Raw genomic sequence first — 15897 nt, 5'->3', positions numbered from 1 at the left:
TCATCTATAAATGGACATTTGTTGATCTACTTTGTTTATGAGTTTCCACTAGAGGAGAAGGCACTACTACTCTGGGTAGTTAGCCAACAAAAGCAACATTCCCAGTGTCCTGTTTCTTCACATTTGAGATGAACAGTGAGAAAATAGAGAAAATAATATATGTTATAAATATTGTATAAATATGTAATAAATATTGCCTTATTTTTAAGTAATAATTTATGCCTTGTTTTTTATAAGTACATTTCTCCATTTTCTCTGACAATTCATCAGATAATTAGATGTGACACATAATGTTAAAAATCATTGTAGGTTTATCATTCATTTATACTGTTCATACTGTTCACCGTGAACCACTGACAAACACAAACAATGTTTCAGTTCAGACTCATTTAGTTTGTTCAGCCTATAATCAGAAACTAATGGAAAATAAAATGACCAAATATGGGTAGCCATACGCCAGAATGTAGAGAAGCATTGGCCTGGAAAACCAATACCTTCATGTTCCTGAAAAAATGGAGTCTTGTCGGTATCCTATCATTGGATGACCCAGAAATACATTACAGTAGCAGAATCCAAAGTACAATTTCACATCTTTTCCCAAAACAATTTTAGTATTTTATGTGTTTTCTAATTTGGATATTTTATTTTACTTTATTTATTTTTTGAGACGGAGTCTCGCTCCGCCAGGCCAGAGTACAGTGGTGCGATCTCGGCTCACTACAACCTCCACCTTCTGTGTTCAAGTGATTCTCCTGCCTCAGCCTCCCAAGTAGTTGGGACTACAGGCACATGCCACCACGCCGAGCTGATTTTTGTATTTTTAGTAGAGTTGGGGTTTCACCAGGATGGCCAGGATGGTCTTGATTTCTTGACCTCATGATCCGCCCGCCTTGGCCCCACAAAGTGCTGGGATTACAGGCATGAACCACTGCCCCCCAGTCAGAAATGTAATTTTTTTTAGCATTTTAATGGTTACTGAATTATTTTAATTCCAGCTTAAAAGTAAATGCCTGCAATTCTAAGAACAGAGAGTTCATCTCATGTTGACCTATTTATAATGACTCATAAACTTGTAACTTGATGTGTATATTCTATTTAAGGGGTTTGTGTGTGTGTGTGTGTGTGTGTAGAAACCTGTGTGATTTTTGAATGTTCATTTAAGAATTACTTCAGAACTGTATATATTTTTAAGCAATTTTTTGAAGTATTACTTAATTACAGAAAGGTATGCACACAGGCCATAAGAGTATGGCTTGATGTATCTAAGAGTTTCTAATCCTTTTTTGATCACATTTCAGACCCTAATATCTGGAGCTGTAGTAGAACAACTTGATTTCCTACGAATCAGTGACACAGAAGAGTAAGTCCCTTTGGGTTATTTCATTTTGGGTTTTTTGAAATTACATTAGAAAAGTAGAAAATATGAAACCTTTTCTTTTACTTTCTAGGCTTCCAGAATTTAAGAGTTTTGAGGAACTAGAACCTCCCAAACATTCAAAAGTCAAACGTCAAAGCAGCACCCCTAGTGCTCCTGAACTGGGACAGCAGCCGGATGTCAACATTAGTGAATGGAAGGACAAACCCACCCACGAAATTCTTCAAAAACTGAATGTGAGACAGATGCAGTTCCCACATGGCCCTCGGTTGCTGGGGCAGAGGCTCCCAGAGTCAGACCATATGTCTTTTTGTCCTCTCAGTGAAGGTAGCAATTAATCTGGAGGTGGATGACTTGTCTACACCCAGGGCAATCATGAGAAGTTGTTCTCTTGGTCTAACATCTGCATAGATATCTTTAAAAATGCTTAAGAATTGCAGGTGAATATGTTTGTCTTGGATAGACAAGTATGGTATGAGCCATTAAAGAAGTCAATGATAGTTGCCTGTGGGTTCTCCAGATTTCTCTTTCAGAGCCCTCTTTCTTCCTTTCTGCCCCCATCTTGTCTCCTGCCCCAGTGTTTAGGTGTAATGCTTGCTTTAGGTCAGTCCTGTCACTGAGTAAAGCAGTCCTTTCACTGCATTCATACAAATATTTTAGCAAATGAATATTTATCTTTCCTAAGGTTACTTACGTTTCAGAAGAGTAAGGGTGGATAGGGTGTAGTACTGATTCAAGGAAACGAAATTCTCCCAGTAGAGCAATAAACACTGTGACGTTTTGTTTGGGGCATACAAATTTGAGCATGTAGACCAAATATATATCCTTCCAGATGTGACCAATTCTTGTTGATGGATATTGTATAGATCCAAATAAGCATGAATAAGATATAATATGGCATAAAGCACATAGCACAGTGCCCTAATATATAATAAACACTCTAAACAAGTCCCCTCCTATCATCTATCTCTTCACAACAGTTTGCTAGCAACATGGTCTCCCATTTACCAATAAGAAGAATCAAGAAGGGAGTGGTTAAATGACCTGGCCAAGTCTCTCAGAGAGTGGCAAAATCAGTATTATTGCTTGTAGATAAAATATTTTCTGTTCATTACTTATCTTGTTTTCTGGCAAATTTAATTATTAAATCCTACCACCCCAGGAATCCAGCTTGTCACTTGTCTACCCTCTATCTCTAAGATATCTAAGATAAGTATGAATCGCTGTATAATGTCATCTTATGCTTTATATTATATCAATGACAGTTTATCTTTCCTCAGTTCATAGTAAAGTATTTCTTCTCTGCATCATGTGGTTTTGTGATTAGTTACCCTCTGTGGTAACTCCTGTACCCATTTCATTTCAGTTCCTCACCGTGATTTATATTTTCAGGATTGCAGTTGTCTGGCTAGCCAAGCCATCCTGCTGGGTATACTGCTCAAAAGAGAAGGCCCCAACTTCATCACAAAGGAAGGTAAGAGTGCATGTCTAAGAGAACATTTTAAATAAGAGGACCGCTGTAGCCTTGAACATATATCAAATATGCATAAGCTATCCACTAAAATGTTGCAAGTTCTTTCCCCCTTCATTAAACCTTCTTTTTCACTTTTGAATGGAAAATGTTCATTCATACCCCCTAAAGTGGAGGAGACTGATGTATGAACCCCTAACTGGCTTTCATGCAGTGATGCTTGATTGTTTCTCTGATTGTCTGAAAAGTATTGGAGCTTGGATTGTACCTGTGATTGTTAACCTCTGATGAATTCCATAGTTATTTATTGACAGTTTCTATTTCCAGTTTTATCTTCTCTAATTTTTCAAGAATAACATCGAATTGTTATGTCTATAAAAATTAGCTCCCTCAAGATAGCGCCACTGCATTCCAGCCTGGGTGACAGAGCAAGACTCCATCTCAAAAAAAAAAAAAAAAAAAATTAGCTGCCTCGTGATCTGCAGCAGCCATTTGGAATGGAACATGGCATTTAATAGAATTGTGCTCTGAAGATGGTTAATAAAAATAAATCATTTGTAATTATATCTATGTCCACTCTGCAATAAGGATGAAACCCAGTTATCCCCCAGATTCACACTTGCATGTGGAGTCACCACTGTAAGGAATCTTTAAGTTCTCCACCATGGTCCACTTCTGACATTTTGTAATACAGAATAATGCAGAATACAGTTCAAGTACTTAATGTCTAGCTATTAAAAAATCTTTGGCTTATTTGAAAGTACTCTGTTAAGAGGTGTGTGTTGATATGGTTAGAACTGAAAAACAGCAGTGGAATTAATAATACATATAGTTCTGGTAATTAACCGAGCATAGTTATTTATTCAAATGAGATCTACTTAGTTTTTGCCTTATTATAGCTAAGAGATAACCTTCTTGAGTATTATACATGTGAATTGAATCGTTTTCCATTTCTTAGCTTGTTAAAGGCAGAGGAACTTTTAGCAAATTTCAAACAGAATCTTGCATATTTCTAATTAGTCTTAAAACTATAAGTATAAGCAGAATCTCAGTTGTATTTAGGACATTCACTGAAATTTGCACTTTATCTAAAACAGTAGGATTTTTAAAAATGAAACATTTCATTAGAAACCTAGAATTCAGAATGGCTGTTTTTTTTATTGAAAAGTTTTAGTGCTTTTAAATAAAAGAAAATTTATATAAAATAGTTTATAATGAAAATGCTAAGGGAATGATTTTTTAAACCATTTTTATAAACTTGAGAATAATATTCATTAAATGTTTTAAATCTATAAAACCTTATGTGAAACATTGAAAATCATATGCATCTACAGAATCCGAATATAATTTTATCTAATTTGTTAAAAGGCTATAAAAAGTTTAGAGTAAAATGTTAAAGATCTTGTTCTTTATCTTTGTTTTCTTTTTGGTGCTCTTTCCTGTCACATTGTGATTTTACAGACAAAATCGTGGCCAAATAATGAAACCCACTGGTGGTGTCTTTTGAGCAGTAGCATATGTTGGAATGATCATAGCCCCATGTACATAACAAGGCCTCAGTAAAGTTTTATTGAACAAATAAATGAAAAGTCATATATATTAGAGTCTACAGTATTTGTTCAATTGCTAATTATTTTACTATATTCTCTTTTCCTCTTTTCTGCAGTAAATTAAAATAGCATTTGTATTGTTAAAAGTTTAGATTGCATATTAATTAGGAAAATAGTTGAATTTCAAGAAATAAAGTACCAAAATTATATACTCAGACTAAATAGTATCAAGTGCTGGAGATAGTCACACTCTATATATTTGAGTTACATATTTAAATATGTCAGTTCAGAACATTAATGAATCGATGTATCAACTCTAGTGAAGCACAGTGAAAATTTGAGTACTTTTAAGAGGAATAAATGTGATGCATTTAATTAAAAGTTTTGTTCAACAAAGACTCTATTATCCAATGTCTAGGTACCGTTTCTGATCACATTGAGAGAGTCTATAGAAGAGCTGGCAGCAAAAAACTTTGGTTTGTATTAGTGTCCTTGTTGTTACGTTTTATTTTTGTGTTGTCATATTCGATAGCCTAAAGAAAATGGACCAGTCTTAAAGATGGTAATTCATCCTGATTTTTACTTTGAACCTCCAAGGTTACAGCACTTCCTGAGAATGTGCCTATGTAGCATGTCTCTCCCCGCACCTCCTCCACCAAAATTCTGAAAACAAAGACACTGTAGGGATTGAACCTGAAGAGTATTCACTGGAATGATATGCTAAGAATTCTTTCCTACTCTACACCTTCTCTGCCCCAGCAAGGTGCTTTAAGTTCTGTTTTTTAATTTAGGCAACCTGTTCTGCTATTATAGAAGGCCATGAAAAGAGACCAGTGATTTATCTAATCATAAGCAAAAATAATATACTGAGAAGGCTATTCTCTTGTCACTTAAGTTGAATGAATCCCAGTGATTGTAGCTGCTTCATGAAAAATAACCAATTTGTTCTACAGAGGTAATCTCTTCCCAGAGATAGAAAAAAAAAGAAGTAGGAAAGTTTAAATAAATAAAGTTGTTTAAATTCACAATTGAGTAGGAATGCCTAAATGCATGGCCCTCTGCATTTTGATGTAATTCTACAGAAATGTTTTACTAGCTGAATCTAACAAATATTGAAAGTCAAAGTGTATGTATAGATATATATACACACGCACACATTTTTTAATGATACGTTATCCACTTAAAAAAAAAAAAAGTCTCAAGAATGTCATAAGAAACTCCCTTAACCTAAATGAGCCTCAGGTTTCTAATCCCTAAAATAAGGGGATTAGACAAAACAATCTCTTAGAATATTTCAATTATATTTTTATCATAAATATACCATTCCTCCTCAGAAGAAATAATGTAATAATCCTATAGTTAAATCTTTCAAATTTTCACTGTAAATTCTTAGTACAGTAAGACATCAAGCCAATAAGTGATAGTTCTGGTAAACTTTCTTAGCCAGTAAGTTTCAAGTGTGGTCTATAGTCTTACTTTTGATTAAGCACATCTGTTCTTGCTTTATGTATTACACTTTATGCATTTCAGATAAATCATTAGCTAGCAAACATTTAGAATGCTGACTGTTATGTTTGGAAGAACTGGAAGTTGTATTTACTCTATTTTCCCTTTTATGGCTTTCCACTGACACACCCAGGTTGGCGGTGCGCTACGGGGCTGCATTTACCCAGAAATTTTCTTCCTCTATAGCCCCACACATTACTACTTTTCTGGTACATGGGAAACAGGTAACATGCACAGAATTTGAAAACCCAAGCTGCTTGAAATGTGTGGGCTTATTTGCACTCTGAAGGTTAAACATGTCTTTTGGTCTTAGAGTGTGTGGGTGAAAGCTTCTCTAGAAGTAGGAAGTGTTTGTTTCACTAACTTTATTAGTTATTGACTGAATTTTCTTTTAGTCATCTATGTTGAAATTAAGAAATATAAATGTTTTTTATAAGTCAGCTTCTGTGGATATCCTGAAATACCTAAAGATTGCAGCCAGTTTCAGACCTACATTTTTATTTTACTTTTTCTATCTAAAAGTTCCACGTGAATTTTTACTTTTGAGGGAAAAAAATTATCTGATGTATTGCATGTGCTGTACTTTAAAAAAAAAAAATCTGTTCTCCCTAGGTTCTAAGACTTTTTCAGTAATATAAAAATAGCAGTGTGAATTTCTTCCCCCAACATTATGACTTTATCATGAAAAAGAAATGCTGGTATTTCATTGTAGCACTTTCTAAAATTCAGTACTAAGTGAATCCTCTAATCCAGAGATTTGGTTATCTAGGCACCAAAAGAAACATGACTTAGAATGGTTATAGAAATAGGTCACATGTACTAGTGACAGATTTAGTAATGAACTTGTTAATGCAAAATCAGAATATCGTCTTAATTCCTCCTATACACCCTCCCTCCCTAATCAAAATAATAACTAGGTTTTCTTTTTTTGCTTTTTAAATCGATAGTGTCATCAGTAATATTTTTGTCACAGCTTGGTGGCAGGGATGAGGTGGAGGGATCCCTCCCTAATTCTGAATGGTCCTGCAGTCTGGGAAATTTCAGCTGTCCTGGGCAGTGTTTCCTCCAAATGATGATGTGAGGATTCAACCGTGTATATTTTAAAGATTACCCAGTCAGGGCCCGATGCATTCCTCATATTTTAGATTTGTGAACATCTGGCCTGCTCTCTTCTTTGCCCCCAGGTCGGTTGTACGCCGTGCAGCAAGTCTTTTAAGTAAAGTAGTGGACAGCCTGGCCCCATCCATTACTAATGTTTTAGTGCAGGGCAAACAGGTAAGTATTTGCTTTTCAGACACTTATTTGGTCCCAGTGGCAAAGATTTCTGGCTAGGACCCTTACTTTTAAGTCTGGCAAGCCTCAGTGTCATAGGCCTCTCACTTTCAGATTTATAAGGGCTCAGGCATTGCTACGAAAGTCGCCTTCCCCAAGCAAAATCTAGTCAGAAAGATATTAAATGGGCCTTCCCCTTTTCCTGCTGCACCTTAGAGCTGTAATCTTCAACTCCTGTGTTGAGATCAATGCAGATGCTAATGTAGAAAATGGACCAATAACTACTAATGTAGAAAATGGACCAATAACTACTAAAGTACTCCAGACAGGTTTTGGATAGGCAGAGCAGAGGTAGGTGAACAGCGAAGGGCACATATTCCCTTCTGCTCCACATAAGATCTCCCTCCTTAGAAAGCATGGTGTTCGTGCCCAGCCAGGGTCTCTGCATGCCAGTGCTGCTCCCCAGATCCCCTGCCCCAGGCCATCTCTAACCCCAGCTCCTCCCCATTCGCCAGGGCCAGCTCAGTCACCTCCTCCTCACGGAGCCATCTCCAGTTAGCAGTGGTCTCTCTCTCTGGATTCTCACAATAGGTCTGTGACAATTCCCACAATCTGCCTGGGTCCCAGTTCATTTGAATGTGTGTCTCTCACCTCATGGTAGGCTGTGAGCCCCCAGGGGTCAGAGTCTGAGTCTTGTCCAGTACACATCCCAGTGTGCCCAGCATGGGGCCTTGCTTGGAAAAAGCACTTAGTGAATGTGGGTTGAATTGAGCCTGTGCATGTGGGGTGTGGCTGCTCATTTTCTGTTTTGTTTTCTATAAGCTCTAATTTACCTGGCTGAATCATCCTTTGATTAGAATGAAAACCTGTTCACTTACTCTCCGTCTCTTCTCTGTGAATATATGTGCTTTATTGTGTTTTCCTGAGAGTTAATCTGGGGATATAATAAGCTTTAGTAATATGAAGTACTTTAACGCTCTTCAATGGAATCAACCCATTGGTCATATTTCAGGGCTCTTAATTCATTAAGATTAAAATTATTCATCCTTATATTTAGCTTTTGAAATGTTAGAATAATAAGCTATTTATTGTTTCATGTAATATTTAATAATTAAAAATAATTGTACTAATAAAAGATGCCTGCTGGGCATGGTGGCTGACACCTGTAATCCAAACACTTTGGGGGCCAAGGCGGGAGGATCACTTGAGGCCAGGAATTCAAGACCAGCCTGAGCACATAGCAAGACCCTATCTCTGCAAAAAAAAAAAAAAAATAGCTGGGCCTAATGGCACATGCCTTTGGTCTCAGTGCCTTGGGAAGCTGAGGTAGGAGGATTGCTTGAGCCAAGAGTTTGAGGCTGTAGTGAGCCGTGATCATTCCATTGCACTCCAGCCTGGGCAACAGAGCAATACCCTGTCATTTAAAAAAATTAAAAAGAAAAAATACAAAAAATCCTAAGAAAAAGTTAAATCACTTCATATATGTTATTTTTTCCAAATTGTTGAGAGGTAGATTTTTTATCCCTGTTTGTTGGCTAAAACAGACCAAAATACAGGAAGTAACTTATCTAGTCCCCTTTTCTCACCAGAATTCTTGCCTCTAGCGAGAGTCTCATATTTTTGCCCTGAACCAAGCCACCTCTGAAAGAAAGTTAAACAGGCTTTGAGAAGATATTTTTCCTTGGATTTTAGATCCTTGTAGCATATCTGAAAAGAGAGTTAACTCTGCATATGAACATTCAGAAGCTTTTGGAGATATTCAAGGTCATCGGCACCTGACACTGGGAGAAAGGGTGGGTTAGGGTTGGTCCTGTCCAACTACACAATATCTAAAGGGAGCTTGCAGCCTGTGGTCCTGAGATTCTGCTCCCACATCCTGGAAGCCTCAGAGCCTGCCCTAAGGTTGTGCCTGGACCATTGCTCATCACACTAGTATGTCTCCCAGGGTAAATCACTTACAGAGCTGGGCAAGACTTGGAGGCCAGTAGCTCAGCTTCATTACCAGCGGCATGAAGTCCATTCTCTGACCGCACCTTACTTCTTTACAATAAAGAAGTAAGAACAGAGCATTCAGAATTTTTCTGAGTGCCCTAAGCACTGAAGTAATATTGTTTCTACCAAGCACATTCAGATCACCTCAAGCTCTGTGGAATGAAATCATGGCTTAGTCATCATTGCTTCCAGAGGCAATGATGTGCCTTCTGTTTGTTTTCTTCTTTACACACTGACATTTTAATGAAAGTATTCACACTCAGACTAACTGGTTCATGCCACTTGTGATATAATAAACCAGCAGTTCGCAGTTTTCACTCCATTATAAAATTGAGGCAATAGACTCCATGTTCTGCTCTCTTCCCTCATCTCTGTGGCCTTTGATATGCTATTCTTTTTTCCTGCCTTTTATGATGGTACACTGTACATGGAAAAGAGATGGGAAGGGGTACTCAGGGAGAAGGGTGGCCTGCAGAGTCCCCTGGGAGCAGAATGCCAGGGATAGAGGAGAGAGAGAGACCAGCCTATTCCCCTTGCCAGCTTCAGCAGCATTCTGCTCAGAGTTTTTTTTTTTGGCCATTTCGCTCTGTGCTCTCTGGTGTCCCAGGCTGTGAACAGCCTGTTCCTTCCCCTCCACAGGTGAGAGATCTGTCACCACATATTTTAACCCTCACCAGGCACCTTGCATTATGCCCAGAAAAATGAGGGCTACACAGGAGCTGGGTGGCGTCACACCTGCCTTTGAAGCGTTATAGTGTTGTTGAGGCAAAAGAATCTGCCTGAGAAACTATAAAAGAATCAAAAAGTATATCTCTCAAATACCAAATTGTGTAGACTGTGCAGTAAAGTGAAACTCTGTAACCTATTCTGGTTTCTCTGGGGAGTTTCTAGTGCTAAAGTCATTCAGAATAATTTTAACTTATTAGTTATTTATATTCCTTCCCTGCTTTTATCCACTCACCTCCACTCCCCTAACTGGAACCCTCACCTGCCCTTATATTTGAGACTAGACTGTGAACCATCATGATTTCCAGTGGGAGTCACGCTTTGAAAGCCATTTTAATAAACAGCAGGAACAGTTATTCTGCCTAATTCCCTAGCTTATGTAGAGTAATTTCAGCCTGCCAGTCATCCTGAGCCTTGAGTTTTTTTTATTTTTATCTTTTAGTAGCTAGGAGAATTTTACAATAAAATTCTGTCACTCGTAGGTAACTCTGGGTGCCTTTGGGCATGAAGAAGAAGTTATCTCTAATCCTTTGTCTCCAAGAGTGATTAAAAACATCATCTATTATAAGTGTAACACCCATGATGAGAGGGAAGCGGTCATTCAGCAAGAACTGGTCATCCATATTGGCTGGATCATCTCCAATAACCCTGAGTTATTCAGTGGCATGCTGAAAATACGAATCGGGTGAGTGAAGTCCTTTGCATTTGCATAAAGAGAATTGTTCAAGTTGTCCTCTAACAGACCCAGCCTCTCCAAGTGAAGCAATGTTCCTGGTGTCTGGTGAGTATTCAGCAAAGTGCACCTGTCCTCTAAGCCATGCAGGCAGTATCTGGGGGTATGCAAAATAAATGCTACTAGCCTGAAAGAATCCTTAACATTTATTTCATGCCTGAATTAGATATAGTGAAGTAACTCTGTTTTCTGGTAAAATCAAACCCCAGAAATTTCAACAGCTGTGTCGTGTAAAACACTAAGCACAGTACTTGCAAAAATTCCTAGAAATAAAATGAATAGGCCTTAAGAGAGGAATGATTTTCAGTAAAACTGTCAGGAGGACACATTCAGATAAAAATTTGGTCCTTTTAAGAATATTCTATACCCATTTTCTACCAAAATCTAACTATTGATTTTTAATATTGTTGTTCTTGGAGAAGAAATCAAAAGTAAGGCTCTGATGATCTTGAATATTCGTAATCAAGAATTTTATGAGGCAGCATGTGTAGGAAAAGTTAACCAGGCTCTGGGATTCAGCAGAACTGAGTTCAAGTTCCGACTGCCATTGTCATCTCAGTAACCTCGGATAAATGACTGAACCTCTCTAGCCTCGCTTTAATACCAGTTTCTTTGTTTTATATGAAAATGAAATGAGATATGTTTTAAAAGTCTATGACAAGCTAAGAAAGTATAAATGTTTCTTTTTTAAATACATTTTTGATTGTATAAGTATCATGTGAGTATGTCCTGATTGTAAAAGAGCCCAATGGTATCTGAGCTTATAATGTAATCTAACATGTGGCCAACTTTGGAGGGTGGTTCTCAAGTGATTGAAAAGAATATACATTCTCTGTTGGATGCAAACATACATGTATGTGTATGAGTGTGAAATAAGTGCTAGCTGTAAAATTGGAGTTTTATTATCTTTACTATCTGTATTTGATAATTGACTGCTGATAAAAGTCTTAATTTCTCATTACAATTGTGGTTATATCAATTTCTCCTTGCATTTTTATTTTTATCAGTTTCGCTTTATGTAGTTTTTTGTTTTTTGAGATGGAGTCTCATTCTATCAGACAGGCTAGAGTGCAGTGGTGCGATCTCAGCTCACTGCAACTGCCACCTCCCAGGTTCAAGCAGTCCTCCCACCTCAGCCTCCCAAGTGGCTGGGATTACAAGCATGTGCCACCACACCCAGCTAATTTTGTATTTTTAGTAGAGACAGGGTTTCACCATGTTGGCCAGGCTGGTCTTGAACTCCATACCTTTAGTGATCTGCCCGCCTCAGCCTCCCAAAATGCTGGGATTACAGGCGTGAGCCACCTCACCTGAGCACTTTATGTAGTTTAAAACTTCGGTTTTGTCCATGTCACTTCATAACTTTTACCAGTATATCTTCATGTCATTGATTACTTTTCAACTTTTTTTTAAACTTCAAACATTTACAAGAATACAGAGACTGATATAATAAAGACTTACGTGCCTGTACTATCACCCAGCCTCAACAATACTATCATCTGGTCCGTCTTACTTCACCCATACCCCCATCTACTACCCACCTGTCCCCACAGTACCCTGTCAGTTTTGAAAGGCAAATCCATATCTTCTAATCTGTAAATACTTAAATTTGTATCTCAAAAACATAAGAACTTCTTCAAAACATAAACGTGGTACTGTTACCATGCATAAAAAACAATTGAATTATGTTTGTCAAATATTACTGCCATACCTTTCTCCATCTGTCATTAGAAGGGTTGGGGAGCATGAACTCTGCATCACTCACACTAGTAACTAGTTCCAAATCCTGGTTCTTGGCCCATGATCTTGGGAAAGTTATCTAATTTTGCAGAATTTCAAGCAGCTTGTGTGTAAACTTACAGAGTTTTTGTGAGGATTATCTGAGATAACCCAAAGGGCAAGCACCTAGAAAATGGGCCCTCAGCAAACATTAGATCTCTTCCTCTGAACATAAGAAAGGAGAACTCATTTGCCTGGGATAGTCACTTAAGTTACTGGCAGAAATGGGAATAAAATTCAAGGCTTTCCACTTGTAACTCTCAAATTAGTGGTATCCAGAGAGCTGAATTCAGTGGCAGGGGTGGTTTTGCCTTAGGGGAGGTAGAAGATTTTCTGTGGAGGAGTTACGCGGCAACTGTCTACCGTTTGTCCTTATCCCAGTGTCTCTACCTTTGCTGGTTCCAGTAAACAGCACCAAGGGCTCAGTGCATATTCACTAGCTCACACATTTGACTGGCTATTAACTTCGAACAACGACATCTGCCCTGGTCCTACAAAGAAGGATTAGTCTTCAGGAAAATATTATTTCCTCTGCAAATACTGACATTGAAAGTATGACAAAATATAATTTCAAATTATTCTTATGCTTTGCCTCCTAAGCCAATGTTGATGTAGCAACAGGCAGGCAGGTTTGTATTTCAGAAAGCTTTTTTCCTGTGGTTAACATAATGAGGCGCTCTGTATTTGACAGAGGTATCCTAGAATATTACAAGGAAGTGAAAAGTCTGCTCTAGACTTTTCTAAACTTTTCATAGCATCTTAATATTAGGTTGGTGCAAAAACAGTTGTGGTTTCGCCCACTACTTTCAGTGGCAAAAACCATGGTTACTTTTGCACCAACACAATATATCTACTGTAGTATACAAGCAGCCAACTTAGAATCATCCCATTTTCTCGGTCTTGTGATGAATTAAGGTGCAAAATCTCATTTATTTGGTCTGTTAACTTGTACCTACTCAAGTTCCTTACACTATAAAATGCTAAACAGTACTGATCCTAGATTGGAGGCCTGGCAGACAAAAGAACAAAAAAAAAAATCTGACATCTGGCACATCATAGTTACTACATGAACTCGAATACAATATGGATCATAAATTGAAATCATGTATGAGAAGTCATAAAAGCCATAAAGTTTTAGAAATAAACACTAAAGCCTGTTTCTGTGAGATAATGGCAATGGTATACAGAAGCAAAAACATGCAGAAGTACGTAAGACTGAAGAATAAGAACACTGGAGTTAGGCAGACCTGGGTGTAAATCCCAGTTCTTCCACTTACTGACAAAAACAGCCCATGTACACTCTCCAAATCTCAGTTTCTTTGCTGTAAAATGGTGGTTCCAGTGCCTACTTCAAAGTTGTTGTAGGGATTAAGTCAGATAATATATGTGAAGAATTTTTATTTTTCTTCTATTATTCATTGCTTAGCATATAATAGATATTCAATAAATAGTATTTGTGGCTACAGTGATGGAGGAAGAGGAAGAGGATGGTTTACTAGAGTGATCTTTTGAGTGCAGTGATCACGTTATTTAAACTTGTCTCCTCTTAGATCGTTACTGGAAACACTGCTAAGAGATGTACGATTGTAAGGCAACCTGTCCTATACTCTGATATGATTAACTACACCATTCCATTAATAACTCCATGGAGAAAAGTGCTACATCCTGATATCTTCTGTATATATGACTGGACTTTCATAAAAACAAGGCCCTGTTTAACTTGGTCATTTCCTGAAGGACATGATTTAATTAAATCTTCTTTTATACTTAATTCCAATATCATGTGGCACAAAATCAAGTATGTTTATCAAAATTAAGAGCCATTTACTTCTCTAAGAGTATAGAGACATGCTTTCCTTTTGCTTTTCCTAAATCCCACATTACTAGCTCAAAGCAAACCACCTGACTCTGCTTATATACCATATGTTAAACAATCCAATATTTATTGAGCATCTCTGATGAACGAAACTATAAGACAGACAGGAAGTAATACAAGATCTAGTTCCTATCCTTAGCAGAAGTAAATTTCTTAAATAAATCACTCCTTAATAAAAACAACAACAACAAAAAAAATACCAGATTGCTCCCCAACTGAAATTGTCCTAGTGATTAGAACTGATCTTGTGAGATGCACATAAGAGTGAAATATACATCATAAGTCAGGCAGGGACACTATTAATACTCACAATGAGAATATAATGCCACAATCCCAGAATGAGTTTCAGGACGGTGAATAATTAAGGTTTCATAGCAAATTTCTTTATGAGTCAGTTGACTGTTAAATACTAAGTCACATGCTGCCACCGGACATTTTTACTTTGGGTGACACAGTATAAGGAAAAATGGTATGTCATTTCTCATGGAAAGCACTGAACATACAGAATAGTAGATATCAAAACGGAAAGAATGCTATTTTTAGAATAAATACCCATTCCCATGAATAGAAAGAAGCATCAGGTTAGAGTTGAATTCAAGGAAGGGAATTACATGAGACTTGTAGAGGACCTAAATTAGCTTAAAATGCTGAATAAGCAGTAAAGGAAAAACTACTATAGACTGAAAAACACAGCAGTGTAAAATCTTGGGAAACTGTTTGCCTTCACTCTAAGGCTTTGTTTAAACCTCTGCAAGGATGGCTGTCACTTGAAAAGGCTCCCCGAACTAGAACACTTATTACAAAGAATGTGCTTTGGAAGACTTATAACCTATACTTCTCAGTCTGTCTCAGATCAGTGCCTGAGTCTGTGACAATAGAGTACTTTTATACCGTGTACGGAGATGGAGAATCACATTTCTTTTCATTTAGAGTTAACTCACATGAAAGAACCATTTCTTTACCCTCATATGGAGTCAAGAGGTTGGAGTTGAAAATATCAGGGCAAACAGACTGAACAAATCAGGATATAACTCAAAGTTCTTATAACTGATTCAAAATAGCTCCAAATCTTCGAAAGAAACTATTTTAAGGGATAAGAGTGAAGGTCAAATTCTATGCAGGTAATTTACTTTCAATCAAAAGAAAGAAGAGACAAAGAAAGATAAGGAAATTTGACTGAAATATACTGTAGCTGAAACCATGCAAATCACTTAAAAATAATAAGCTAAAGTAATTTATAAAATAATACTGAAAAATGTAACTTAGAAAGTAGAAATTTCCTAGGGAAAGTAACTGACACCAATTTGATGTATATTTCTCAGATACTTTTGCACATGTACATTACACAGATATATATGTATGGTATTATTGTTGTTTTATAAAATGTGGAACAATACACTGCATCTTTTTTTTACATTTAATTTATCTAGGACATTCATAAATGTCAGTATATAGGACTTTATCTTGTTCAATGTAATGGTAGCACAGCATTTTATTATATGGCTAAAAACCAATTCATTCAAACTATTTTCTACTAATGAACATCTAGGTCGTTCCCAATGTTTTCACTATTTCGAATAATGCTGAAAGACTGCTGCAAAATATATCTTTATGGTA

The 15897-nt window shown here is 37.1% G+C and overlaps 1 protein-coding gene across 4 annotated transcripts in view; it reads left to right on the top strand.

Annotated features, from left to right (window-relative positions):
- Positions 1–15897, top strand: part of PHKB (phosphorylase kinase regulatory subunit beta) — a 237259-nt gene that overhangs the window by 202241 nt on the left and 19121 nt on the right. For 2 of the 4 annotated variants that reach the window (XM_050773864.1, XM_050773865.1), the window contains 6 exons: positions 1299–1360; positions 1449–1611; positions 2768–2849; positions 4815–4872; positions 7087–7177; positions 10375–10577. In XM_050773864.1, the coding sequence (XP_050629821.1) occupies positions 1299–1360; positions 1449–1611; positions 2768–2849; positions 4815–4872; positions 7087–7177; positions 10375–10577 (659 nt within the window). Of the gene's footprint in view, positions 1–1298; positions 1361–1448; positions 1612–2767; positions 2850–4814; positions 4873–6035; positions 6127–7086; positions 7178–10374; positions 10578–15897 lie in introns of all 4 variants that reach the window. The other 2 variants (XM_050773863.1, XM_050773866.1) reach the window with 1 other exon arrangement.

This window comes from Macaca thibetana, chromosome 20 (genome assembly GCF_024542745.1).
Source record: "Macaca thibetana thibetana isolate TM-01 chromosome 20, ASM2454274v1, whole genome shotgun sequence".
In the NCBI taxonomy this organism is placed as follows: Eukaryota; Metazoa; Chordata; class Mammalia; order Primates; family Cercopithecidae; genus Macaca; species Macaca thibetana.
This window is presented reverse-complemented; position numbering and strand designations above follow the sequence as displayed.